We start from the raw sequence: 27,221 nt of genomic DNA, 5'->3' as shown, positions 1-27,221 counted from the left end.
GTTACAACTGTGCCCTTGCTACTGTTGCTCCCAATAAAATTAGCTATTAAGATGACTTTAACACTTAGCTCTAAGGTTCACCTTCTACATTGACAACTTATTGTCACAATCCCAGTGTTTCTAAGTCAGCCTAGGTTTACCTTCCCTCCTGTGACTGTCCTGAAATATATATTTTTTTTATTGCCCCTGATTATTTTTTCCCGGCTCCCGGATGACTAACTCCTGCTGCGTATAATTTCATCACATTTAATTGACGTTGGTGGCAACATTAGTCATCAACCAAGTATTTTGATCTAAATGTTGCTGAATCCTGAATAGTGTTGTACGACTCGCCAATAATAAAACCTTATCCTAATCAGATGTCTCATGAGTCAGAATGATACATGATCTTGGTTTGAATAAATCCAAAGTAAGACAGGGTGGGAGTGACACTTGTGAGTTTGGCTTGATTTGAGATTACAGCCTTCTGTAATGAAACTTTGTTGTGTTTTGAAATGTGAAAGTAAGCTTTTACACAGATCTGGTCAAAGTTTTCCATGCAGTAATAATCAGATAGCTGCTGTTCAGGCCTGAAAGCTGCCATCGCTTAGCTTCTCGCAACTATATTTGCTGACGATCCCCCCCCCCCCGGTCCTGAGGCACCAGGGGAGCAGGCCTCGTGGGTGAGCTGACTAATCTTGAAATGCTGGAACCATATTGAAAAGAGGGGGAATGAACTGAGAAATACTGGGACCATATTGTGCTGCGTGTCAAAGGGCTTAGCTGACAGATTGATGAGATGAGGAAATAACGGAGCAAACCGGGGGTGACAGGAGGGAGTCGAGGGGGTGGGGGGTGGGGGATCCCAGCATGGCACGGCAACCAGGGTTTGGAGTCAGAGCAGGACTCCCTGCAGGCCTGCCGGGCAGAGCTGGCGCAGGTCAACGCTCTTTGATTCTGGGTCCCGCAGCCAACAAAGAGCAGCACGCAGTGGGCTGGGCTACTTTCCTTAGAACAGCATGAAAACCCTTGTAATTGTATTTTTATGTGTTTTGCTTAGGCAGCTTTTGTGTGCCGATATGTGTTTATTTGTGTGTGTGTGTGTGTGTGTGTGTGTGTGTGTGTGTGTGTGTGTGTGTGAGAGAGTGTGTGAGTGTGTGAGTGTGTGTGTGTGTGTGTGTGTGTGTGTGTGTGTGTGTGAGAGTGTGTGAGTGTGTGTGTGTGTGTGTGTGTGTGTGTGTGAGAGAGAGAGCTCTTTTTATTTTTACTATTTTTTTTATGTATTTGAGAGAACAGAATTAATTACATTTTCATTTGAAAAGCACATTAAAGTCGGAGCCAATCACACAATCGGAGAGAAGATATTGAACATATAAGATATAGAAAATATTTATATGAAAGGTGTTGCTCGTAGTGAAGAACCCACAGTGAATCATCCGGTTGCAGTTTTAGTGTCTTTCAGCTCATTCTTTTGTTTTTTCAGCTCGCAACTTATTGCTATTTTGATTTAAAAAAAACAGTGTACGCTATCTGCTCAGCAGCAAACAGACACCATTAGAGACTGGCTGGTGAACATAGTGGAGCATTTAATAGCTAAAGAGACAGATGTGTACCTCTTTATAAATAGAGCAGGTTTATCAGGTGGATTCACACACCTCCATATGAATGCTAATGTCTTTTTACACAGCAGATACGGAGGCAAAACAACTTTTCGCTAGCACTTGTTGTATTCACAGCTTGTTTTTGCTGCCCACCCAGTGAACAAAAACCCATTTATTGCGCATTTAAATTTCAGTATTAAGAGCTTTTTACATTTTTATCTCAACTGGGAAAATGCAAATGGTTCCCATTAATGGTGCCAATGTTAGCCAAGTCACTAATTTTCAGCTGATGTCTCTCAGCAGGCTGTTCTCCTACACTGTCTGTAACTATGCCTGTAAAAAGCAATGCACTATAATTCATTTTTACATTCACATTTCACTGTCTGTGTATTTCACCACTGTTTAGTTTGAAAAGACTGAATGCATTTAACAGGTGCAAACTGGCAGGCATTGCTGGACATTTGTAGGAGAACCCGCAACAAACGAGGGATAACTTTTTGTAAGATTTCATCAGCCAAATGTTAAATTAGCCTATAAAATAATAATATAACAGACTTCAAGTTAAATCAAATAAGAAAAGGAGAGAATATAGATGGAAATAGAGAGCTGTACTCTTGTTAAAGTAGAGTCAAGAAGTACACAGGGTAGACAATTTATACAACTTTCAGTTTGCATGTTATTGAATAATCAATGCATTAAAACATTTATGCAAATTTAATCTTGAAAAGATACACAAACTTGCTCTACCAGAACGTTCTCATTAAAAAAACGCATTCACATCCATTCCACAAAACTACTGTGATTTCCAACCTTACGTCCCCTCACACAATGCATTTTCTGGTAGTGTCTTAGCAACTGGTATTGTGGCGTCCGGATTACCCAAAAAGCACTGCAGAGCCCCTGTAGGGTCGAACAGAGGGAGACCTTGGAGAGAGTGTTCTTTAGGAAAGGAGATGTCAAGGAGAGGCTGATCTCAGATGGTCTCAAGATGCTTTAGTAGCGGTCACAAGTTGGGCTTTTATGATCAGTATTTTCCATGTTTCTTATTTCTCATTTACTTGTCTGTGTTTTTTAAATCAAACAAATGGTTTTATTCTTTTTGCAGCTTCAGAAACTTCTGCAGGGGTCTTTTGAAACTTTAGAAGATTTATTTTTGTAGCTAAGGATATGGGTTGTGAGGGGCTGATTGCTTGTTTCACCACTAAGTGTTTGGTCTGGTCACCATGGAAACACTATACTCCACCCACTCGTCCGCAGCCCTCGTTAATATTGCACCAGGGGTGTATTTACTCGTTTTTTCCTGCACAAATCTTAAGCTGAAGAACCTCAAACTCATGTCACACTCTAGATAATGAGCTTTGATTGGAGATACAGATAGAGGGCTGTTCAGAACACGCACACACACAGAAGCACATACACACTCCACTGGGCTCTGATTTGTGGAATTGATAGGGTCCATTGTTTCCCCAGAGCTTGCCACTATATGCCCTGTAATGTAATTAAGGCCAGGAGATTTATGTTGCTGTATAGCAGCCCAGAACCTGATCCATGTTGTGTCTGGAGACGGGCTGAAAAGCCCTCTCTCTGTCCAGCTGCTCCTGGTTTCTGTTCTGGCCTCTGTCACTGTGTGGGGCTGCAGTGCACTTCTTAAATGAAAGCTTTGCTTTATTGTAGGCCTCATTTCTGTGTTGCGTATGGAGGCGACACAGGGCTTATGTCTATTCTTTCCCTGCAAATTGTGTGTTTTTTGCTTGCCAAGGAAACAATATGCATGAGAGAGTTGCACCAGTTTAGCAGGATGGTAATCATTAACAGCCAAAAGCTATTTAAATAGAGAACATTTTAACCTCCCACAGAGAGGTATTACTAAGTCCCTCTTCCTTTAAATCAGTCAGCTACAACGCGTGAAGCGATGTTATTGAACTTTTCTTTTGGTGAACTTTTGTTGTGAGCTTCTTACGTTTTTACCAAGCGATGAGTAAAGCGAAGGACTAGAGCCTGTTGGACATGTCTGCCGTCGAGAGAAGAGGAAACAGACCTTCCAGAAATCAGGATTTCGAGTGTCCCCGGAGGCTCCTGGCTCGGCCGAGGCATCCCGTCGGCACGAGCACCTGGCTGCCTGACGGCTACCGCTCTGCACAACACGCTCACAGGGTGAGTCCATCCATGCCCACCCAGTTCTCCCTAAATCCACAGCTGAGCGGCCTGCTGCCGCCACCGCCCACAACTCCAATATCCCAAATGAAAGACACGTCAAACTCTGCTGAATGAGCCCCATGTAGGGAACATGAGAGAGAAGATCCGTAAGACCCGGAGCATCTGTCCACCTCTCTGACACTAATGAATGTTAAGTAGGTTAGCTGCTGGTGTGCCACTGTCCCACAGGTCATTGTAGCCGGTGGTGGCAGCGGGGCTGTGCTTTTGTCAGGGTGCGCCAACCCCCTGTGAGACATCTAAAATGGCTGGACCGCTTACTCCCGCACACAATCCCGGCACCAATAGTTGCCATATTGATCCCGCGTGCTTGCAGATTAAAGCATAAAGGAGCTCTGTCCTGCCAGCGGGAGTCCCCACAGACTCCCAGAGCTCATTTCAGGGTCACAGATTCCTTGCAGCCCCCTGACCCGAACCCCAACGTGAACACACACAAACACCGGTGCGAGGAAGGACAGAAACCTTTCCAGGGATGAACCCCATTAAACAGGATTGGTCGGATGCTCACATTCACGGCTCATTATAGCTGACCCCAGGCTTTCTCTCTCTCTCAATCTGGGTGCTCTCCTCTTGTCTCTGCCTCTAACCTGGCCAAAGGCATGCTGAGGTGGTCACACACGCCCTTTGTTTGCCATTGATAGCTCGGCCGTTTGCCTGATTGTTTTTTTGGTCTGCATCTCCTCATCGGTTGCTTGACGCTGCATTATCGGGTTCCTGTGGTGTGCTTTTTAAGTTTTTGTCCGGGCTTTAGAAAGTGTGTAGCGCTTTTGTCTCAATGTTGGTTGGTTTATTGACAAATGTGACGAACGGATTTATGTGTTGTGATCTCATTACTGCAGTGGCAGAGTTGAACTGAGTGCATCTACACTGAGAGTGAAAGGAACATGGAATTCAGTCATTCTTAAGCACTAGTTTAAAATTGGTAGTGATTTCATGATCATAGTTATGTTCTGTCTGATCTCCACAGTCTGGATGTGAAAGCTTCATCACATGTGAGATAGTGGAAAACAAACATTCCACAACTTTACTGTTTTCTCTGTCATAGTGTCGTTTTTACACTGTGTGTGCAGTTAGCCTCTAGTTAGCGACTAGCTGGTGAACATAATGGAGCTTTAAGCAGGTAGGTAAAGAGACAGATAGTTTCCTCAGGACCAAAAACAGAGCTAGAAGGGAGAATAAAGGCCTTACATCCACCTTATTCTGTAACAGTTAGATGTGTAAATAAGCAACTGTGTGCTGAAACATTGATATCAGCTTAAAAGGCTTTGATCTTGCTTTCATAACTTCTTTTTCATAGTTTTTGATAAAAGCAACAGAAAAAACCCAGCCAAGCAACTCAAATTTATTGAAAAGTTTAATTAATTTGATGACTATAATTCAAACATTTAAGAGTTTTTAAAGGGACAGTCTGTAGGATTTAGAGGGACTTTTGACAAAAAAATGTATGTAAAAAAAATGACCTGAAACTAAGAATTGTTGGTTTTCGTTACATTAGAATGAGCCATTTATCTCGACACAACGAGCAGGGAATCTTCAGTCGCTTGTTGCAGTGCCGGGTTTCTTTCGTAGCCCAGAACAGACAAACCTAACACTCAAGATCCTTTCCTGGTCCAAAGGGAAGAGTGAGCCGAGGGTATTCAGGTGGTTGCAGTCTGCAGTCACACCACTTGATGTCACTAAATATTTCACACTGCTCCTTTTAAAAACTCCTTTAATACATCGATGTTTTTTGAGGCTATGGTGGGTGGACCTCGGGCCTTCTTGGGTGTACGTCGTCATCCTCCCCATTTACATTTACAATTAGTTTAGGGTAGCTAGCTAGTTAAAACATTACATATGTTATAGCCTACATTGTTTTTCAGGACAAGCAGCCGGATACGTCAGTCAACACAAGTGGGGACAGCTAATGTTATTAGCTAATGTTATGAATGTTAGTTAACTCATGTAAGATTAACGTTAATATCAATGATCATTTTGCAGTATCATTATCTGTTTGATATTGTGTATTGATGATGATGATGTGTTGGTGTCTGAGGTGCAGGAGGGAATGTTTGTGTATGCGGGCTGTCACAGTCAAGACAAGTAATATGAAATACATTCCTGTGTTTCACACGTTTCTTGTGAGGCTCCGCTGCTCTAATGGCAGCTTGTTTGTTTCCGTACCCTGTGTGTGTCGGTGTGTCCTTGGTGCTGACCTCACCAGGATGCAGCTCTGATCAGTGGCTCTGTGTTCAGTGCCTGCTCTCTTAATTAAATGTTGATTAAATGCATATTAATGTGTCCTGACTCACAGACAGGGTGTAATCAGGTGAAACAGAATTAATAAAACATCCCGTGTAGAGCTCAGGAGAGAAGAAAGGGCTCCCCTGAGAAAGGCAGACAGATGGCAGCAGGGATCACCAAAGAGAGGAGAAACCAAAGTGGGAGACGGAGGAGAAAGCAAAGACCAGTCACAATTTCGGTGATTAGCTCTAAATTGGTAATTTGATCCAACCCGTCCCACCTACTCATTATTGATAAGACCGACCATGTTTGCCCATATGGTTGTGTGGTGGCTCAGACCGCCACCACACAACTTCCTGTCTGCCAGCCCACGCCGCTCTGGCGCTCAATGGCTCTGACAGGAAGTACCTTGAGGTGGAGTTTGCGTGGAAAACGGGGGAGATGCACGCTGTCGACACATGCACAGTGGAAATCCCATCTGCTAGGAATCTCCCTAATCTCATCATCTTAATTGAACAAGGAAAAGAGGAGCAGCAATCACTTTAGACAAACCCTATATGGGATTATGTATTGCATTTGTGATGATGGGTCAAACGATGACTTCAAAGGTAGAAGGAGTCTATTGAGTAATGCAATCTGGGTCGAGCTAACGGCAGACTGGCTCTTGTTTTTGCCATGATTTTACACATTTATACCATTTGGCACTTTTTGTCATTTTATTCTTTATTGTCATCAAGTTTAGAGTAGTATATTAATCAAACCAGATGTTGAGTCTTTTTATTGCATAACATGATCTTCATCAGCAGATGGTGTTTGCTCAGTTGTCACAGAATTGTCGATGTTAATAGCTGCAATTTTTTAAATTCATGTTAGATTATGTTACATTATGAAAACATTTAAATGGGTTTAGTGAGCAGTACTTAATATGAAATGTTTCATAAGCATTTTCTTTCTCATGTATGCTTTTTTCTCATTCATTACTTTATACATTTGATACTTTATCGTTTGCCTTATTTTCTGTTTCAGTTATATATAATTTCTCCACATTGTTGTCACAGGCCAAACCCCCCCCCCCCCCCCCCCCCCCCCCCAGCCACTTCATCCTTCATCGTCTCAAAATGTACTTGATTTCACATTCAGCATATAATTAGACACAACAAGGTCATCGGGCAGCAAGTACCCATGATTCACTGGGAAATTGGTTGTTGTTCGTTATTCGGCTGCAATTAAGGCTTCTAATAAGGATGGAGAGCTTGCAAGGTATTTCTGGCACAATGTGCGTAATCACATGTGATGTGCTTTTTTTTTAAATACATGTACGGTCTAAATGAAACCAACAGACAAAAGCGTTGAAATGGCCAGACCTGACGCTGCCCTCTAGCCTCTCATGGTGGCACTGAATGGGTTTGAGAGTCTGGCACAAGCTGGCAGAGAGCTCCACACCAGTGCACTCCAAAGAAAAGGGAAACACACACATGTATACACACATCAAGCTCCATTGTCCTCCCACCCTGCAAACCCATCTTGCCCCCTGTCACCCACTCCGGTCTGGGGTTACAGCCCATGAATGAAGGGTGAATCCTGGGAGGATCTGCTCTCTTGCTCCCTGGAGTGGACCGACTCTGGAGCTGACTCGGTGTTTGCGGGAGCTGCAAAGAGAGATGGATGAGCTGCTCTGCTGACTGCTGGGCATGGGCTTGTGATGTGTCCCCGGTGATTGATGAGTTAACACAGCGGACCCAGCTCCACAGGTCAACCCTAACCATGAAACCACCATGCTGTCCTGAGGCAGCTACATGTTAAAAAGAAAGGGCACAGAGATGAGGAGCAGACGTTTTGTAAACGGAGCAGATGTTGGAGAGTGGCTGCGTGGGAGAGCAGACTCCATCATTGAGTCTTCTGCTCCAGCAGCTCAAACCACTGGAAGAGTTTCACAGCAGCTCAATAAGCAAGACAGAGGGGTTATTAATGCACTGCTGGGGGTTTAAATGTCCCTGGAGGGCCCTCTTACTGTGTGGCTTTTTATTTGTTTTGCCAGGCTTTAGTCATTGTTCTCGGCCGGGGGCCCACGGAGCGGGAGATTGAGCGACTGAAAGCAGTTCATTTCTGCACTCTTTTGATTGATCAATCTGATGCTGATAAATCAGTTTGTAAATGTGAATGTATACCTGTGCACTTTTTCTGTAATTAGTTTTTATATTTATGTGGCTTCTTTTCTGTCTGTTCTTTCCTTGCAGAGCCCCATTTATGTTTCTTTTGTCAGCAAAGCCATCTTGTGGGATAGAGGAGTCTGCAGCCACACTGTGAGTGCTCATACACTAATTCCAACTAGACAGCAAGAAGGCTTTTTATACTCCTCTCCTAAATGTCTCTTTTCTTCTCGCTCTCTCTACTTCTTTAAGGCTTTTCGTACGCCCCAGGGTTATTATAGGATACTAAAATGAATAAATGCAGGGAAAAAACTTTGTTAGTAAACAGAAACTTACTACACATAATATATAATTTAAGAAAAACCGAAACAAGAAAAATAAGAAATAATAAAAGTTTAAAAAATAATATAAAAAAAGTTTCAGTTTTAGTGTTTTTATCTGTAATATATCACTATTGGGGGGGGGGGGGGACATCTGTCTATATACTGTAGATGTATCTACATACTTGTGAGATATTTTACCTGGCTATACAAAAACAAACAAACTGTAAAACTAAATATACAACCAATAAAATTAGGAAACAGACTAAAATGAATTTGTCAAAACTAAAATCGAATTGAAAATACAAAAAATCTATTACGACTTTGTTCATTATAATTCTGTGTTTTTCTTAACATGACATGTGCGTCAGGTCTGGACCACTTTTGAGAGAACTGGATACAGCCTCGGAGGCAGAGCCCCATTCATTCCTATGGAAGTTCCTTATTTGCTCATGAGTTCTGAGTATAACATTATCCGTATCTTCCACTGATCTTCATGTAGCTCATAGAGCTAGCACACTAGCATTTCCTTTAACCCCGCCTCCCAGTCGGTCCAGCCTCGGAGTCTGAGGAAGGAAAATAACTCTGGATTTGGCTATTTGTCAATTTTACAACTTTTACAACCTAATGATTTATATAAGGGAAAGTTTTCATACTGGGAAATGATCAACTGACTCCAGACATCTTTCCCAATGTAAGTCTATGGGAAAGTCTTTTTGGCTCAATAGCATCGCGTCACTGACCCAGAAGTTGTAATTCCATTTGGCCATGAGGTAAAATTGTATTTAATGCTGTGCACTCTTCCTGGGAGCTTTGCTGTAACTAATGATTTAATTTAATACATTTGTCAGATATATTTTTTTAACGATTCATGATTAGATATTTCCGTCAGTTACTCTAAAATGGCCCACAGTGATGTGTTGAAAGTGCTTCAGTCAAAAATGTATAATTTGTATTCACTGATTGGATTTCTTTAAAGTTATAATTCAGTAAAGATTGAACCAAATCCCGAAATTATTGCCTTTCCTTCTTCATTCTCTCGTCCAACACTCAAAAGTCCCCACCTCTCCCCTTTGCTGAAAGGAGTCTGGGAGTGGATGTGCCACAATTAACAGTGGGGTTGCCATGGGGACAGCAGAGTTGTGTGGGCTGGCTTCCTGTCTTGGCCTCTGGTTAAACAAACAAGTAAAGTCGCCAGACAAAGACGCTCGCTGGTCCTTACAGCCTCATTTACATCCTCAACTGCCTCCAGCACTTCTGCATTCAACAAGTGTATCAGGCCTGGCATCACCCTCTGCCATCCTCCACCTCGCCACCATTCCTGCTATATCTAATAAATCACAGAGGCATTGTGACGGGGAAACTGCTCCCGTCATACAGCAGCACAACTTTTACAACGAGCGTGTCCCTGTCTAAACAGACAGGCAGCCGACAAGAGGCTGTTGACCCAGCAGCCTGCTTTATATAGGCGTCAAAGGTCCCGTGTTGTCACCCGGGACACGAGCTGCAATGGTACAGTCCAGATCATAATGCACAGGTGCCCAAACAACTCCAATTTAACACTTAATATATGTGGTTTTAGGACGAGGAGTTCAACCAAAGTTTTCTGAATCAGTTGTTAGTGAAGTTTCATTACTCATGTCTGAAAACCCTCAACGATATACAGCAGACATAGCATAGACCATGCAACTCATATAAGGGGACAAATCATGGGGGGGGGGGGATCACTTTTCACTGAATGTGCTCAAGCACATGGATGCCTACGACCCACACATTTTAAAATAAGACGTGGGCTGCATAAATCAGAAAACATGACCCAACAAGCCATCCAAGCCCCCATCTGAGTAAACGCACACGGCTTGAGAACTATACCTGTGCAAAGGTGCAGCATAGTTTTCATGAAAACCAATCAGAGCAGACAAAGCTTTTCTTCTTTTTTTTTTTTTTTTTTTTAAAGAGACAGGTGTTAAAATTGAGTGTTACCCAGCGAGTACAGGTATATTCAGAGAGACCCTATGGGGAAAATAATGTGCTTTTGAATATTAAAACATGTTGTAGTAAAAACAAAACAAAATACAAGCACAAACCAGAGACATTATGTTTGTTAATTCATGCGTTCTTCTTGCTTTTTAAGGTTCAAATCATGTTGCTCATGACCCATAATGCAACATATAATGCCTGACAGTTCAGTTGGAGTGCGTTCTGATGTGTTATATTTGTAGAAGCTTCACTTCTTTTTAACTCCAGACCCGCAAATTTTAACGTTCATCCCCCTTTTGAGCCACAGTATGCTTACACATGCATGCTATCGTACTCCCCAACACCTGTAAACACAGATGGTAAGATGGGTGCAGTTCCCCTTAAAGTGTCTACTTCTTCCACTACTGAATGTAATGCTATATTGGAAGCCTGTCATCCTGTGCTGTGCTGAGTTGTTCCAGGATGTAGGAAGAGTTGCCGGGTCCTCTGGGGCTGCCTTGGCCAGCAAAGGAGGGGGGGGGGGGGGGGGGGGGGGGGGGTCATTGTCTAACCATCGAAAGTAGAAAGTTGCTCTGAATGCTAAGCTGTATCTGTGCCTGGCTTCTGACACGAGCTGATAATCAGATTTACTCCCCTGAATCCTCCGGACTCCACAATGCACCCCACTGTCTTCGCTCCCCGCTTCGCCTCTCGCCGGCCCCCTCGCCAGCATCCCGACCCTTCATCCACCCTCCCTCCTCCCCCGCAGCAAAGCTAATTACACCCCGCAGAAACACAAATCTCCATGATTTAAAAAGTCACTCTTTTTCAGGGGTTTAACCTTGTTAGGGCCTAAGCCTGGCTTTCTTGTGCATCAGCTCTGTGAAGAATTCTCTGTTCCTGCAGACACTGGGACATAGACACACTTCTGTCTTTGCTCGTAGCCGTCCGCCTGTCAGAGGGTTCACTCAGAGGCAGTGTAATTAAGTGTGTCTGTGTGTGTGTGTGTGTGTGTGTGTGTGTGTGTGTGTGTGTGTGTGTGTGTGTGTGTGTGTGTGTGTGTGTGTGTTATGTATGCTTGTGTGTGTGTATATGTATGAGTGTTTGGAGGTGAGGGGGGGTGAAGGAGCACACGCAAGTCTGTCCTCTGTCGGCCATCTGGGACTCTGACTAACTAATAGACTTCCTACATTCACCGAGCAGCACTACTTGTACATCTCAATCAGGGAGCCGTTGACCACAAACAGGCCCGTAATGACATTAGCCAGTTCTGGCTGTGTGAGGACAGCGTGTGGGTTGCCTGACGCCAGGAGGTCAGCCTGTTTCCTGGGGGCCTGCAGGGGCCCGAAGGAGCCCACACGAGTGTTCTGGGCGTGTACAGAAACTACACTATTACCTACTGTCCTCTATGACATAGTGCTGCAAAGTTATATTTAATGTGTATGGCCATTTTATCCATTTGGACTTGAATTTCTAAATATTACATTGAAGTTGAAGTCAACAAACTCCATACAACTCTATATATATATATATATATATATATATATATATATATATATATATATATATATATATATATATATATATATATATATATATATTATATATTATATTATATATTGAAGTGAAACTACATACATGTAGGTAAACATATTAAAGTGCTTTTCATGCAGTGGTGTTTTAATTTTCAGTAGAAATTCAATTTCACATTGCTTTGATGCTTTGAACCTGTCCAGCATAAACATGAAATTATTAATGGCCATCAATAATGTCCAGTTTCATTGAAATCCTTCAAAGAAGCACTTTAAATATATATATTTCATGATATTGCAGATGTTTGCGAAATGATATGAATGAACTACGATTTGACTGTTACTTATAACATCAGTCAAAACTCTTCATACGTGTAAAAAAACACGATAACAACTAGTAATATTTTATTGAATTATCGCCAAATCAGTTCCATTTATTGATCAAATTTGGGAAGATAAGCAAGACAAGGCAAGTTTATCTATAAAAAGAGCCAAAACTCCACCAACAGTATAAATCAACTCTATTTTTAGACGGAATGAATGCCGTTAATTAAGTAGTTGATGTACCTTGGAAGTAGGTGAACTTGTCTCATAAGCCCTAATAAGCTTATTTGTATAACAAACAGAAGTAATTCAAGGTGCTCGGCCTGAGGCAAAGATGACGGTTAAAAAGAAAAAGATAATTTACAATAGATTAAGATTAGACTGAATAAAGAATAGACCACAAATACAGTCTTAGTGCTGTAAAGCAGGAATGCAACCAGTAATGTTGAGTCATTAAGTTGATAAAAAGTAATTTTTGATTAATGTGTAAACTCCACCTGAAGGATGGACCAAAAACTCATCAGTGTGACCATGTGTGATAAACAGGAGTCACAGCTTTGTCCTGTACTGTATGTGTGGTTTGCGTGTGTGGATGCAGGAGCTTTTGCGTAGGTTGTAATGACTCAGATCCATGTTTCACATTCGTGCCCGGACCTGTTCTGCAGAAGGTCACGAGTTTGATGACACCAGCCGGGTCTTGCCTCACAAAGCCCTCCTCAGCCTTTTGATTGGCCTGAGTGACAGGTAATGAGGAGGCCGTAGGGCAGGAAGAGGAGCGAGGTGGAGGAGGAGGAGGAAGGAGCTCCCATCGCCGGCTCTTGTTCTGCCGTTTTCTACCTCACTTCTCCCTCTTTACATCACAAGAATGCAAATCTTTAAAGCCTCCACATCTGAGAAAAGGGAATCAGTGGAGATGGTGCAGGGATTTAAAAGCTGATCCTCCCTGTGTGAGTCACAGACAGTGACCCCACCATCCGCCCTCCCTTTCTCCCCCCTTTCTCCTTCTGTCTGAAGGTCTTCTGGTTCATCATTGTGTTCAGACAGCCGTATCTGTGCATTTTCTGTTTGTCCTTATTGTGCGTTAAAAGGGTGAGGAGCTGAACTTTGTTTTAGATGAAGCTTAAATCCAAGTCAAATAAAGCCCTGCGTCTGTGTGGGCCATTTATTACAGCTGTTTGCTCTCTAAAGGCCAGAGAGGGACTGAATGAGTCACTGGCACCGAGGCTGGAGGCTGGACTAGCTTTCACTGGTTGGCGTGTTGCCGGCAGCCGTCCGTCCCTCAACATTTCCAATATTGACCGTCCTGCCTGCTTTTATCTGCCGTGTCCCGACCGTGTGCTCTAAAGAGTTTTATCACCCTTGAGATCATTTTCTGACTCCTTTATTTTAAGGCGGAGGAAGGTTGTAGGTGTAAGAAGAGAAAGCTGGAGATACTTTGTGGTGTTGAGGACAAGTGGTGTGTGATCTGTTTTAACAACACAAGGGGGCAGTAGTGATACCAGGCATCATTTGAATTCTGCTCCACAAACTGCACAGCAGGGTTTCACATTCAGGCTTTTATTTTGTAGTAGCATGGAACACAGATGTTTCTCAGAGTGACTTTTATTTTGTATTCATTAATATAGGACATGCTTAGATCAGAAACCAATGTGTTAAAGGTCAAATGGGAGGATAACAGTAGTGTGAGTTGTGAAGACAATGGCAATTTATTTAGTTTATTCAATTCCATGTGGAAAAATATTAAATGCTGGAGATGGAGTCCCCACCTTTAATATTTTTATTATTTATTTTTTATTCATTTTTTATTTAAAGTTTACTTTTCTTTTCTTATTTTTATCAGCCAGGTGAAATTGGAGGTAAATACTTAGCAGTGTAGATTTTATTATTTGTTTTTTAATTAAAAACATTTTTGTATTTTTCAAAATAGTGTTATTCCATCTGATTTTATCAGTTTTTCCACATTAATTATTGATTTTCCTTTTAATTATTTAATCTTTTAAATGTTTTGTTTAGATTTGTTATATTTATTACATTTCCATTACTATCATTTTTCTATTTTACTTAGATTTTTTATACATGTTATTTAATTAATTTGATTTAATTAAAAGATTTTAGGGACATTTGATATGGAAAGATTATCACTTCAACTTTAATTTTGCACTATACTGACAGCCTTGTCTTCTCTTTCAGGCCCACAATCCTCCAAATCATCGTCCCTCATTGTGTCCACGATTCTTGTCTCACATGAAAGCTCGTCCTGAGGACCTCAGACCTCCTCGTTTCCTGAGCTCCAAGTCCAGACCGCAGCCTCCATCTCAGGGGAAGAAGCCGAAAACGCCAAAGACACAAAAGCTGGAGGGTGAGGCTAACAAACACCTGGTGCTGTCACACCATCGCAGCCACAACAGGAGGAGGAGGAGGGCACTGCCTTCTTTGACTCCACAGATCTGCTCATTAGTGATTTTTCTCACCTTTTCTTCCTCTCCTGGAGCAGTGGAGGTCGAGGCCACCAAACTCGTCGTTAGCTCTTAATCTCTCTCGGGTTGTGTTTGGTTAAGTGCAAAGCTCCTCTCTGGCGAGGAAGTGCCCACAGCGCCGCCCTCCTGGTGGTCTTCTGGTGTGAGTGAAAGGCCCGGGGCCAGGAGACCTGCCGCTCCTTTCAGAGCCCGGCCTCTGATGTGAAGGCATTTTTCTGAGCACACACCTCAGTTCCACAGCAGGGCACTGCTTTCACTGTGTGTGTGTGTGTGTGTGTGTGTGTGTGTGTGTGTGTGTGTGTGTGTGTGTGTGTGTGTGTGTGTGTGTGTGTGTGTGTGTGTGTGTGTGTGTGTGTGTGTGTGTGTGTGTGTGTGTGTGTAGCAGAGGAGGGGGGCATTTCTCAGCACTGGGGTCTAATACTAATTATTCTGCCATATGGTGGTCGGCTCCCTCACAATCGTCCTTAACCCTGCTCCCTGAAGAAACGTGCTGTGCCCTACGCCGTGGCTTTGCACTCTGACACATGCCATTCACATGCACATCAGCACACACACAACACATGCACCAGTTCACGTACACTTGTGTACGTGCGTGCGCGTGTGTGTAACAGATGGGAATGGCAGGGCATTGTAAAAGGAGGCAGTGCAGAAATGTGCACTCCAATACGTTCTCTTTATCCCCCTGTGCTGACTCCACTTGGCGGCAGACCCCCTGGAAACAAGAGCAGATTGTCTGACACCCCCCCACCCCCCACCCCCTATCAAACACACACACACACACACACGCACACACACACACACACACAAAACACACCCTCTCAGTGGTCAACAAAAAAATCAGAGGAGAGAGAAAGGAAGGGGTGTGCGAAGGCAAAGGGGGAAGAATGGAGAAGGCGAAAGGGAAATGGGCGGCGCTGGATGGAGTTTATGTTTGTGGAAGCTAATCTCAGAGGGATGAAAGGACATTTTAAGAAGAAAGAGGAGATGGAGAAGGGGAGCGAATGTTGTTGTAGGAGGAGAGAAGGATGCATACAGTGCTACAGGTGCTTTAGGAAGGAGCTTTACTCTTCAGTTATGAAAATATTCTCAAATGCAAAAATGTCTTCTTTATGACCTGATAATCTTTAGGTTTTAACTACTGCTTGGGCAAAACAACCCATTAAATGTAACATTAAATGAAACCGTTCCTCTAAATGTAGCTTTTATATAATCCAGACAACCTCCAAAATATATATATATTGTTTTATTAGTATGACGAGGCTACAGATATTTATCACAGAGCTGTGTATCTGCAAAAGAATATCAATATACGAGGGGTTACAATTCTACATACGATATTGCAATTTCTAAAATCTAATTGGGAAAACTGTCATAGAGAACATACCACATATGTATCAAATATGAGTAAAAAAAAAAAACAAATCTATGTAATCAGTGTAATCTGCATTTGCATTTATCAGAGTGACATCCAACATCATAGCACTAGTTTTTGTGTTTTTCAGAATCCATAAAGAATCACAAAAGCCTAGTCCTTTTAAACTTAAATATCATTTGGTTATAATAAAGTAACTCCATGTTGAGCTGATTGATCTCAGTGCTCTGTTAATCTCTGTGATATTAATTGGAGGTGTTACGGGCCAAGTTATTAAAATACTGCCTAACTTTTTCTTTAACTACACGATTGGTACAATAATCCAAAATCACAATCCTTCCCAAAACTTTTTTTCTGGCCCATTTGAATAAAACACAACTCAACCGATCATTGGGAACTCTGCCACTGATATTCCTCCAACACTTGTTTCAGGACACCTGTATCTGACACAGTGTTCTGCATACCAGCTCCCCTGCCCTCAAGTCTGATTGCTGTGGATTTTGAGTTTGGATACAGGCAGCTGCTCCAGCCGGGCGATTTCTCGCTGCCTTTGTTAGCAGGCCGACCCCCCTCCAGCAGTGAAACAAACATTTACTCCAAGACTGAGCGCAGTGGGATCGAGAATGTCACAAGCAGACTTCATTTTTTTTTAAACTTCCAACACCAATGTTGTTTGTTTAATTGAATTAATTTGGCCAAACCGATATTTACCGTCAGTTTTAGAGAAGCATGCTGAATGAAATACTATGTCTTTAAGGAAGTATTTTGTTTTTGTCTTTTTAGACTACTGCGATCTCAGTCCAGACAGAAGAAGAACTCAGGTGCAGACTGCAGGAAGGCGCTCTGCTGTTGTTGTTCCTTGTCTTCTGCCCCCTGCTGCTCCACCGTCATCCGCCACCAATCCAACACCTCCCCACCCAAACGCCCTTCACCCTGACTTTGAGAGAAGACAAAACAAGCCGAAAACTGTGCCAGCATCTCCCTCCTACCCTCCTCCTGCTCTGGAGGAAGATGAAGTTCAGGAGAGAAAGAGAGCACCATCTACTGCTGCGTCAAACACAGAGTCAGACTGGAAGCTGCATCCCGGGCCTGCTGGACCAGAACCCCGCCCCCCCTCCACAGTCTCACACGGCTCTCTCTCTGATTTCAGTCGTCCACCGTCGAGCCTGTTCAGCCGCAGCACTGACCTCGCCAGTGGCAGGAGTAGTGTCCTGTCTGGGGGTAAAACATCTACCGGGGCAGTGGGATTGGCATTAACTGTATACTTTTAAATGATTGTGTTAAATTCAGCTACCTTCTCATTTTTTCTCTGTGGTTTTGCAGGAGATACAAGGGACTCGGACCCAGGAGGCAGCGTTTGTTTCTCACCGCTCCAGCCTTGTCCAGTGACTAAATCACCTTTGGCTCCTTACCCTCCAGCTGGATCCAACCCTCACCAATCACCCACTAATGCAACGGCCACCCCTCTACTCTATGAACCGGTGTTCGGCCAAACCAACCCCCTCTCCCCTCGCCCAATGTCAGGTGTCCTACCTCAGTCAGATAAACCTCTGAGCAGGCATGAAAGCTCAAAAACAACAGAGAATCTCCACCCAAATGCCTCTGTAGATCCTGATCTCCACCCATCTATGGACTCCGATCTTGGCCTCATTACCCTGGCTTTCCCCTCTACTACCTGGTCATCCTGTCCAAGTCCACGTAGTGACCTGACCACTCCCGACTCGATGTCAGAGCCACGGCTAACTCCTTCTCCTTCAGTGACTCGGTTTGAGTCTCAACGCTGGCCCGTCCTGCCTCCCATCTCCCCTGTCAGAGGTGAGAAATGAGCCCTGCTGGCCACATATGGCTTGTTCACAGCCTCCTCCCTGCTCGGCGCTACGCTCCTGCCCATGTTCTTAGGGGCTTGATTGTCCTGAACATGGCTGGACATCCACCCATAGACAAAGAGACTGGGCCAGACACCGAGAATTCAAAGCCTGCCTCCATAGTGAGGCGTTATGATGCTCCTGCCCCCATCAACACATTGTGAAAGCATTGCTGTCAGCCTGTTTCTACCACCTCCTCCCACCCCATAATAAATAACGCAGAAAGCTTTTCTTTTTCCTCTAAATCAGCAATAGAAAGGAGGGCTTTTGATGAAAAGCTGGTACCGTTTGATTCCCTGTTCAAAGGCGAGAGGCCCCAACAATAGGAGTAGGGGTGCCTACCTCGTGTGCCGTGCCTCTCATCCCCGGCTCCCCCATGCCTTTACTTATTCTCTGGGCTCGGAGAGGGAGACGTGTAGCCGATGGCCATAAATCCACACTGACCACCGCTCGCTGACGGCAGAACACTGAGAAGGGCCGCCACAATAGAATACCTCCGCAGCTTTCCTGCAGACGCTAATTTACCATTCCCAATGGGGATAAAGAACGGGGCCACTGACATCTGACTCCTCCTGGAACTTTATGAAAGAAAGCAAACAATGTGGAAATTGTGTAGGGATTTTCTCTTTCTATCAGAGACATCTACTGTTCTCTGTGTGGTGCTGTACTGCAGGGGGCCCGATGCTGTATCGGAGCACGCTGTTCTCTTCACGGCAGACACAGAGCGAGTGTCACTGGTTCATTTATTTCACTGCAGATGGAGGCAATTCAAGCTCAATGAGGCCTCAATGTGGCAGCGTGTAAAGCTTAAAGGATAATTCTGGTTTATTGCAACTTGGGTCTATTTTCATAGTTTTGGCCATCATTTCTTCTTGTTGTGACAAAACTGTGAAGCTACTGTGAAGTCTGATGGGAAGAAACACAAGAACCACTGAATAGTTCTGTCACAGTTAGGCCTTCAGTTTCTCTTTCAAATAAGTTTGGCTACATTGAGGGTTCATTTAGGGCCTCATTCAGACGGACAACATTACAAATGAAGCTAGAGGTCACTAGTGCATTGCTTGGGTCCCAGTATGGCTGCATCCAGTAGAAAAAGTGAACTGCAGTCAGTAAGCTGCGGCCTGTAAAGGGCTGCAAAGGCCCGCTGCAGGCCTAAAGCCTCACCCCCACTGCTGCACAGAGTGCTACTGCCATTTTATTTAAAGATTATATGTTGAAAGTCCAAATTGCACCTTTTCAGTCTCATTGCTTGCACTGACCATTAGCTGTCTTGCAGCATTCCCAGATTGCAACAATTATTACCTCTAAGAGTGATGGTTAAAACTAGGAATTAAGCCCAAGTTGTCATAAACTGTCATAAATCTTCATGATGTTCAGTAGAGGGATATTCGACTGTGGTATACATAGTGTATGTAGCTGATGGGAGTCCCTTCATGTCGATTTGCCCTTTGTGACCCCCGGCATGGTTTTCCAGACCCCCTACAAGCCATTTGCGTGACCCTGAGCTGACCTGTTTTGAGCAACATCTTCAGAGTGTAACTGTCCTTGACAATGAAGCAGGGCAGTGTCCTGGCCTGGCCTCTCCACTCTGGGCCTTTTAGCGCGACACTGTGACCAGGAAAAGAGGGCCACAGGCACACAGAGAAGGCCTTGTCTGCCTCTCACTCTGTCATATCAAACTCACTGACCCCCCACCGCCACCTTTAACCTCCCCGGAAAAACTCACCCGGACTCAGTGCGGCCCTTCTCGTCTGCTGAGAATGACAGCTGAGTTGACAGCAGCAATATGCTTTGAAGTGTCAAGTCAAGTCCCTCCATTGTCTCTCTGAGGAGAGCGCCGAGCCGCTCAAGTGCACAATAGTGCAGTGGTGTGTGCGTGCCGTTGTTCACATACTCGACTGGGCGAGGGTGGCTTCATGTGTACATTTAAACTTGTCCATGTGGGCAGACGCGAAGGAGCTGAGTTTGCCTTTTCCTTTTAGAGCCTCCGTATATATTATCCTTTTGTCCGAGCCAAGCTGTTCTGCATTTCTAATGTGAGAAAAGCCGCGTCAAGCCTCTTTCAGGCCCGCGACAAAACACACCACCCTGTGAAACTGTTTCTGTCGCTAATCCTCTGATTTCTAGACCGGGCAGAGTGAAACAGTTTTGTTTTGATGGTTTGAGAGGAGATAAGTAATTAGTGATCAGCTTGACAGTTTTTACTATCCCTTTGAGTGAGGTCTTTGGTCATTAGAGCTTAAGGGAAGAGGTTTTTGCCCTGTGTGTTTATTGAAGGTGAGATGAGACTACTTTTGGCCCAGAGGTCTGACTGTAACACCCTGCTCAGACCTTCATAGCTCACCTGAGGGGCTTCACTCATGGAGGTCCTGGGCTCGTGTCGGCAGTCGTCCACTTGTCAGAGTGTAAAACCTGGAAGGGACAGGCTTTCACTAAACCCACAACACGATCCAGTCAAGATTTATCGTCTGATACCCAAATGCCCTCCAGTAGCTTTCCTGGAGCTGTCTGCTGATGTGATATTTTCATCATGAGTTATCAATCCAATCTACATCCCTGAGATTTCCTGCAGTCAACAAGCGGCTAAAATGCAATTTGATGCATTCTTTTTCATTTAATTTCTTTTTTAAAAGTTTGTTTGTTTTTTTGTATTATCAAAAATACTTACATTAACAATTCATTATGTGTAAACAATACAATCTGCTAGTATCACATACAAAATATTGCATAAGGTTACTATTCAGTATACATTTTACTTTTTTACATTTTAAGCAATGCCATCGAGTTTTCTTTTAACGGAGTAGTTTGATATTTTGGGATTTCTTTTTTTTTTACTTTCTTGCATAAAGATGATCAGATGACACTCTGATATTCTCATTTTCAACATTTGAGGAAAGGCACTTTCTAACATATGTTTGGAAAACTACTATAAAGAAAAGAAATTGCCCCTTTTGCAGCGTGCTCATTTAGTTCTCCCTGTTGTTTTATCATTCATACACCTTTTTTTGCCTTTTCACATTATTTCCTTATGAAACAACCCACTGTGCCCAAGTGTATCATTATAATAACGTCTCATCCTCTTACACCCACTCTGCTGTTTGCAGGACGCTGTGGCACAGCGGCGTCACGCTACTCGGAGCTGAGCTGCAGTCAGTCTCATGAGTTTGATGAACTGGAGGCCATCGCACCTCGGTCCATATCCTGTCCCTCTCTGGACCAGCTATCAGACTCATCCGGTTGCCCTTCTATCAACAAAGGTACACACGCAAACACATGATTTTAATATGTCCAATATTTAAGTTTAGAACCGAATATGAAAAACGAATGACGTATCCATCAACCACAGCAGAGCGAACTCTAGTTTAGTCCTATTCCCGTAAAAACCTAAATCCTAAAACCATCGACTTCGAGACGGGGGGAAAAATCCTGATTGGATGTTAAAGCTGCGAACAACATGTTGTACTTAATGTTTGGGTGTTTGTTAGTTTCCTCTCTCTGTGGCTCCCAGTAATGTCTCAATTAGACTTTCCTTCCTCTGTGACTTCTGCCTTGTTATAGACAGGGATGGGCTTATCTGAGCGTTCACTGTGTCGGGTCTTTGTGTCAGCCCATGTTGCCCAACAAAAGCAGAGTAAATGCGATGTGTTGGAGCATGCCTGTGATAGATACCGTGTGTGTGTGTGTGTGTGTGTGTGTGTGTGTGTGCGTGTGTGCTGGAGGTGGTTCAGGGGCCTGCTGAGAGAGACATTAGCCAATGAAGACTTCCACCTCCCTCATAGCCTGCTAATCCCTGACAAGGTGTTTAACCTGCTTGCCTGACCCGAACCTTCCTTTGACCCCGACGACCTTTGCCCCGAGGATGTGGAAGGATCAGGGCGACCGCTGCCATAGCAACCACAGCCTGATAAAATCCACTCAGGGCTCAAGCCAAATGTGAGCTAACGCTCCAGACTGATTTTTATCAGACTGACATGAAGCAACATTTGCATATGTATAGAATGTGGCAGATTTAAAGCTCCACGGAGCAGGATTTTTATTGAAGAATACAGATAAGTTATCAGACTCGGATCACAGAGTGGCTGAAATGAGAAGAATGTTTAATCTTGTAATACGTGTGGGGACGCAGGTTCTGCATCTGCTTGCAAAAAGTGAAAATGGTCAATGATTAAGAAAGTATTTGGCTGATGAGTCAATAACATGTGTGGTTATAATAATTTGTAGCTGCAACCCTAATTAAAACAGCTACAAAAAATATTCAAATACTGAGTCCCATAAATATTCAGCATCCAGAGACCTGAAAGATTTGACTTTTTACTCGTATTTGCTCTAAAGGGCATGAGACTTGACTTGACAGCTCTGGAGCCTTATGACAGCCGGTCTGAAACCCTATCTGCATCCTACCTTTCCTAACTGCACAATACAAGAGAATATTATCAGGGAACGGGAATGTAGTTAAATAAACAGTTACCTTTTTTCTCAAACTCAATGTGAAAGCATTGGAATTCGAAGTGTCTGCTGTCTTTCTCACTCCGAGTGGGTGGTAACCAGTGTGTCCCACACCTTAATCACAAGATTAGTCACTGGTTATCTGCCACTGTGTTTGCTGAGTGTCTTTCAATCTCATGGCTACTTTTGGCTAATGATGGACTAATTGCCGGCCTAACTGAAAGTGTGTCCTGCCACATTATGTTACAGCCACAGTTATCCCAGGGATTTCCTCTCAACGACTCCTTCATTTATCAGCCGAGGCAACAGTTCCTTCCTAGCATCTGAGGGATTACGTTACCAAGCGTCGGCACACCTACAGAGACATGCGTGACCTCTGAACCAACCGAAAACACGAACGTGTGTTGGGTGTGTGTGTGTGTGTGTGTGTGTGTGTATGTGTAGTAGTGAGCAGAGTGGATACATTGCATAACACAGTTCAGACAAGCTGGAAACTTTTCTGCTGCTTTCTGGGATGTTGCTGGGAAAGTGTGTGCATGTGTGCTTTCGCGTGGGTGTGTGTGTGTGTGTGTCTCTGTGTGTGTGTGTGTGTGTGTGTGTGTGTGTGCGTGTGTGTGTGTGTGTGTGTGTGTGTGTGTGTGTGTGTGTGTGTGTGTGTGTGTGTGTGTGTGTGTGTGTGTGCGTGTGTGTCTAGAGTGGTACCTGTAGCAGAGCATGTTGTGTGAAATCCCCTAAGAGTGGAATGGCAGCTCCACACCCAGCCAGCATGGGCCGGGGATTTGCATGGGCATCCAGCCACACTGTCACTGATCCGCTGTTAATTGGGTGTGACAATGAGAACTTTGGAGTCGGGGGGGGGGGTGATCCGGGGTGGGGGCATTTGGGCTTGTGTGGAAAGAAGGCAGTGTAATTTAGTAATTTCATAATCCAGTTCAACAAGTCATTGTGAGTTATAATCTTTAAAGGTCAACGGTTGTAAATGTCATTATTTCTATGATTGGGCTTTAACTTCTCTGATTGTACGTAAGATATCTCACAGTTTGTTCGTTGTAAACATTTTCTATTTTGACAATTGCTTCAAGTGTTTTCTTTCCCCTGTTTAATCATGCTCTGGCTCTAGGATGGCAGTGACAGTTGACGTTGACATTTACAGACACTCACCTGGAGGATGAACCCTACTCATTTTGGTGATCCACCGACATTTACTCCATGAGGTCGACATTTGTGATTTTGAGTGAAATATTTAAACAACTATTAGATGGATGTTTCCCCTCGGAATTAAATAAGTTTTTACTAAGCATGGAAATGAGTTTCCTCTGCAGAGTGGCGAGGCTCACAGGGAAAGGAGGAGCTTAGGCATCCAGAAGGAGCTCGGAGTAGAAGGTTCGGGACCGGGACTGCCTTGCTTAGACTGCTGCCATGGGAACCCAGCAGAAAATGGATGGATTTTATGTCTGAATATAAGATGAATAAGAAGAATAACTTGTTCATCTGCTTACTATTAACAGCCTCATCGCGGACCCATCCATCTGTTTAGAATGATTCACCTGCAAAAACAAACCCGTTTGACAGAAGCCAGGTCGTTCTTTGTTGTGGTGCAGCGCCGCGGGATATTTAGCTGTAATTAAGACTCTGACGTCTCCCTCTGCAGAGCTGTCTCCAGGCCTGGCAGCACTGACGGTGGGCTGTGACTCCGGGAATCTGGGCTCCCTGTCCCGGGTCCAGCTGCTCCTTCTGGACCGGCCGCAGCCCGAGACCCTGCCGAGTCCATTCGGTCAGGAAGAGGAGCTCTCACAGGACTGGTCTGATCTCAGGATGCAGTATGAGGAAGGAGGTAAAGCTCTACATGAGAAATGCATAGACAGATTTAGAGCAATAATCATAATGTATAAATTAAAGCCCCTTTTCTTTGAAAAAATAAAGCCTCAAATCCAACTATAAATACACCAAAAACACAATCAAACTATTTTAGCATTTAAATTAGCTGGAAACAAAACAAAAGGTCCACTAAAAAGCTTTTTCAAGGAGCATTCAACCCGCTCTGGATAATCATTAATATATTATATACACACATTTCCCATTCCACATTTACCAACTATAATAATAAAGATGAACTTCGCCTACAAGACCTACAAGAACTTTAGAGGGATGATGTTGATCGAAGTTTGAGGGAATGCAACATATTGTACACATTTTAATGCCAGGATTAAACGCAGCAAAAACATCCAGATATCGTTGTTAATGCCAAGAGCCAAAAGAGGAAGTCACACTCAGAAGGCAGCATCAAGTTTCCTCTCTAAGTCTTGAAACGTCCTTATGGAGCCGACTAGTATCTGCGAGTGTGTTGATGAAGTCCATTGTGACTGACAAGCAATCTCAGTCCACTAAATACAAACATTCTGCTCTGACAATACTTTCTGACAGTTTGAATGAGATCGTTTGATAAGCAAGAAACCGTCACTTTAATAACAGGGAGCAGACAGACAGGTGTGCGTGTGTGGGGTGAAAAACACAACACTGGAGGTGTGCGTTCTCCGTCCGCGGCCGGCCTTGAGAGTAAGCGATGCCTTTATGGCGTCAAGCGGCTTTTCTTTTAACGAGCCGTGATACCGCCTCTCATCTGCTCCCAGGCATGCCGCTACGAGCTCTTAACTGCTTTTCCCTGAAGGTGTGGCAGCTTAGAGGAAAGGTTTATAGGGATATCTGGATGTGCCATATTAATAAAGATCAAACCGCTAGTGGAGTGGATCATTAACCGGGAAAGTCCGACTAAGATAGCCGGAGCTAGGAGTCTGATAACACGTCGGGCAGTGAGATAAACACTGTAGACGTTAAAAAAGGTTCAGTTCAACCAAATGATACAAGAACATCTCTCATTTTAATGGTATGCAGATAGTTTATTTGTCCATTTATTGAGATATATTTTGTTGAGATTAGTTTCTATCCCAATGCAACGCACCTCAATGATTTCTGTCATTGTTGTTATTGTCGGCTTATAGAATCAGTGATGCCCTGTGTAGAGAAGTGGAGGAATTCAGTCGTTATAATGTTACCAGGGAAATGAGGTGGATGTGAAAATGGCTGATGTTGATGATCTGACAATAGGTCAACAACAACACAGCGTATTTAAGTAGAACAGGAGAGGGGGAACGTTAGCCGTGGTTCTGCCGGGTTCTAAGTTTGAGAGTAACATTAAGAGGCAATATATATGAAGAACGTTGTGCTTTTGTTTTAACTGTAGTAGAATGTAACTAGGCACATTCAGGCTACTCAAGTATTTAAGTACAATTGTACATGCACTTTACTTGAGTACTTTTATTGTTTGTAACATTATCCTTCAACTCTATTGCACATCAGAGGGAAAAATTGTTTAACTTCACTATATTTATTTGACAATATTGGTTACTGTTATTATTCAGAGTCTTCAGTCAACTTACAAACTATGATGGATTGTTAGGAAGTTAAATTATTAAGTATATAAAGTAGTTAAAATTAGCTCCATCGTTACCAGCTGCAACATTAAAGTGAGAAGTGCATTCATGCATTTTTAATGTATTTATACTTGTTTTCCCTTTAACTATACATTGGTTGAATGGCGATGACGCAAAGCGTTGTTAACGAGACGGGGTCTGTGTTTCAAGAGCCGCGGATCGAGGACCGTCTTCCTCAGTCGACAGTCACACTGGGACGTAGCGAGCAGTCAGCGAGCCCAACTATAGCTGAGGTCCAGCCAAGCCACCGGTTTAGAAGTGTCGATGTGTTTTCGGTTCATTATGACCAAATAGACTTTGGCGGTCCACAGTTAAGGTTACTAATGGGAAACACCGTACAGCAAGTGTGACCATGAATTATTTTGAGATGGAATTATCCAAGATTGTCCTTGTTGTATAATTCAGCGACCCTGCTGTACAGCAGCCCTTTGCTCTGCCTTCCAGTGTTAAAACAGATGTGGCCTTTCCACTTGGTGGGATGACACTTATTTAATCTTTACCAGCAAAAGAGAAAATATGATAACCATGGTGGTTTTGTTTTACAACAAGAGCAAATCCGTCTGCGTTTGCTGGAAGCCTGTCCTTCCTCTCTCTGTATCTCCAGAACAATGTTTGCACCTGGCACGCTCCTGTAGACAGGTGCTCCACTCGGGTTTTGTTGCTCTATTTTTTGCCATTATTTGCTCGGTGGTTAAGAGCCATAATTGGAACTAATACACTACATTACTCATATCTGTGCACACACACTTAAGTACAAAAGACAAGTGCATGTAAGTGTGCGCCGGAGGCTAACACTTATGTACACACATGCACGGGTGGACACGCCTGCCTGCCTGCCTGCCTGCCTGCCTGCACCACGACGGCAAACACACAATCGCTTCCTCTCCTCTTGGCTTGACGCTGTGCCCTGTGTGGTTTTGTCAGGTGTTGTGAGGCCCCTCACAGCTGGCGGCTTCTCTGAAAGGTGCGACTCAGCAAGGAAAGTCCAGGAGAACAAATCGGTGAGTGCCGCTGCCCTTTGGTAAACTGCTTTTCACTCTCTACCCCCCTCCTCCGTTCATCTATCAGATTTCCTCCAAAGGCAGGACTGCGCCTTGTCGTGAGCAAACACTAGACCTCGGAGAATCGACTCCTGTCAGACAATAACCCCCGAACCTGGCGCACACACTTTCCCTCCTACACAAAGACCCCCTTTTACAAACTTGAACTGGCATGCATTTATAACTGTCATTCTAGTTAGAAGAGCCAAATTGTTGTTGATAATTGAG

General features: G+C 43.7%; 1 protein-coding gene across 5 annotated transcripts in view; it reads left to right on the top strand.

Annotated features, from left to right (window-relative positions):
- Positions 1-3,577: 3,577 nt before the first annotated feature.
- Positions 3,578-27,221, top strand: part of LOC311032026 (uncharacterized protein) — a 56,370-nt gene continuing 32,726 nt past the window's right edge. For 4 of the 5 annotated variants that reach the window (XR_014599137.1, XM_084038632.1, XM_084038631.1 and 1 more), the window contains exons 1-8: positions 3,578-3,734; positions 8,255-8,320; positions 14,493-14,661; positions 16,935-17,372; positions 17,475-17,966; positions 21,121-21,273; positions 24,114-24,296; positions 26,878-26,954. Coding sequence is in view for 4 of the 5 variants with exons in the window: in XM_084038632.1 (XP_083894758.1) it covers positions 3,588-3,734; positions 8,255-8,320; positions 14,493-14,661; positions 16,935-17,372; positions 17,475-17,966; positions 21,121-21,273; positions 24,114-24,296; positions 26,878-26,954 (1,725 nt within the window). In the remaining variant the exon portion in view is untranslated. The remainder of the gene's footprint in view (positions 3,735-8,254; positions 8,321-14,492; positions 14,662-16,934; positions 17,373-17,474; positions 17,967-21,120; positions 21,274-24,113; positions 24,297-26,877; positions 26,955-27,221) is intronic. The other variant, XM_084038633.1, reaches the window with a different exon arrangement.

This window comes from Eutrigla gurnardus (genome assembly GCF_963514095.1).
Source record: "Eutrigla gurnardus genome assembly, chromosome: 21".
Taxonomy (NCBI): domain Eukaryota; kingdom Metazoa; phylum Chordata; class Actinopteri; order Perciformes; family Triglidae; genus Eutrigla; species Eutrigla gurnardus.
The sequence above is the reverse complement of the archived record's forward strand: the minus strand, read 5'-3'. Positions and strand labels throughout refer to the sequence as shown.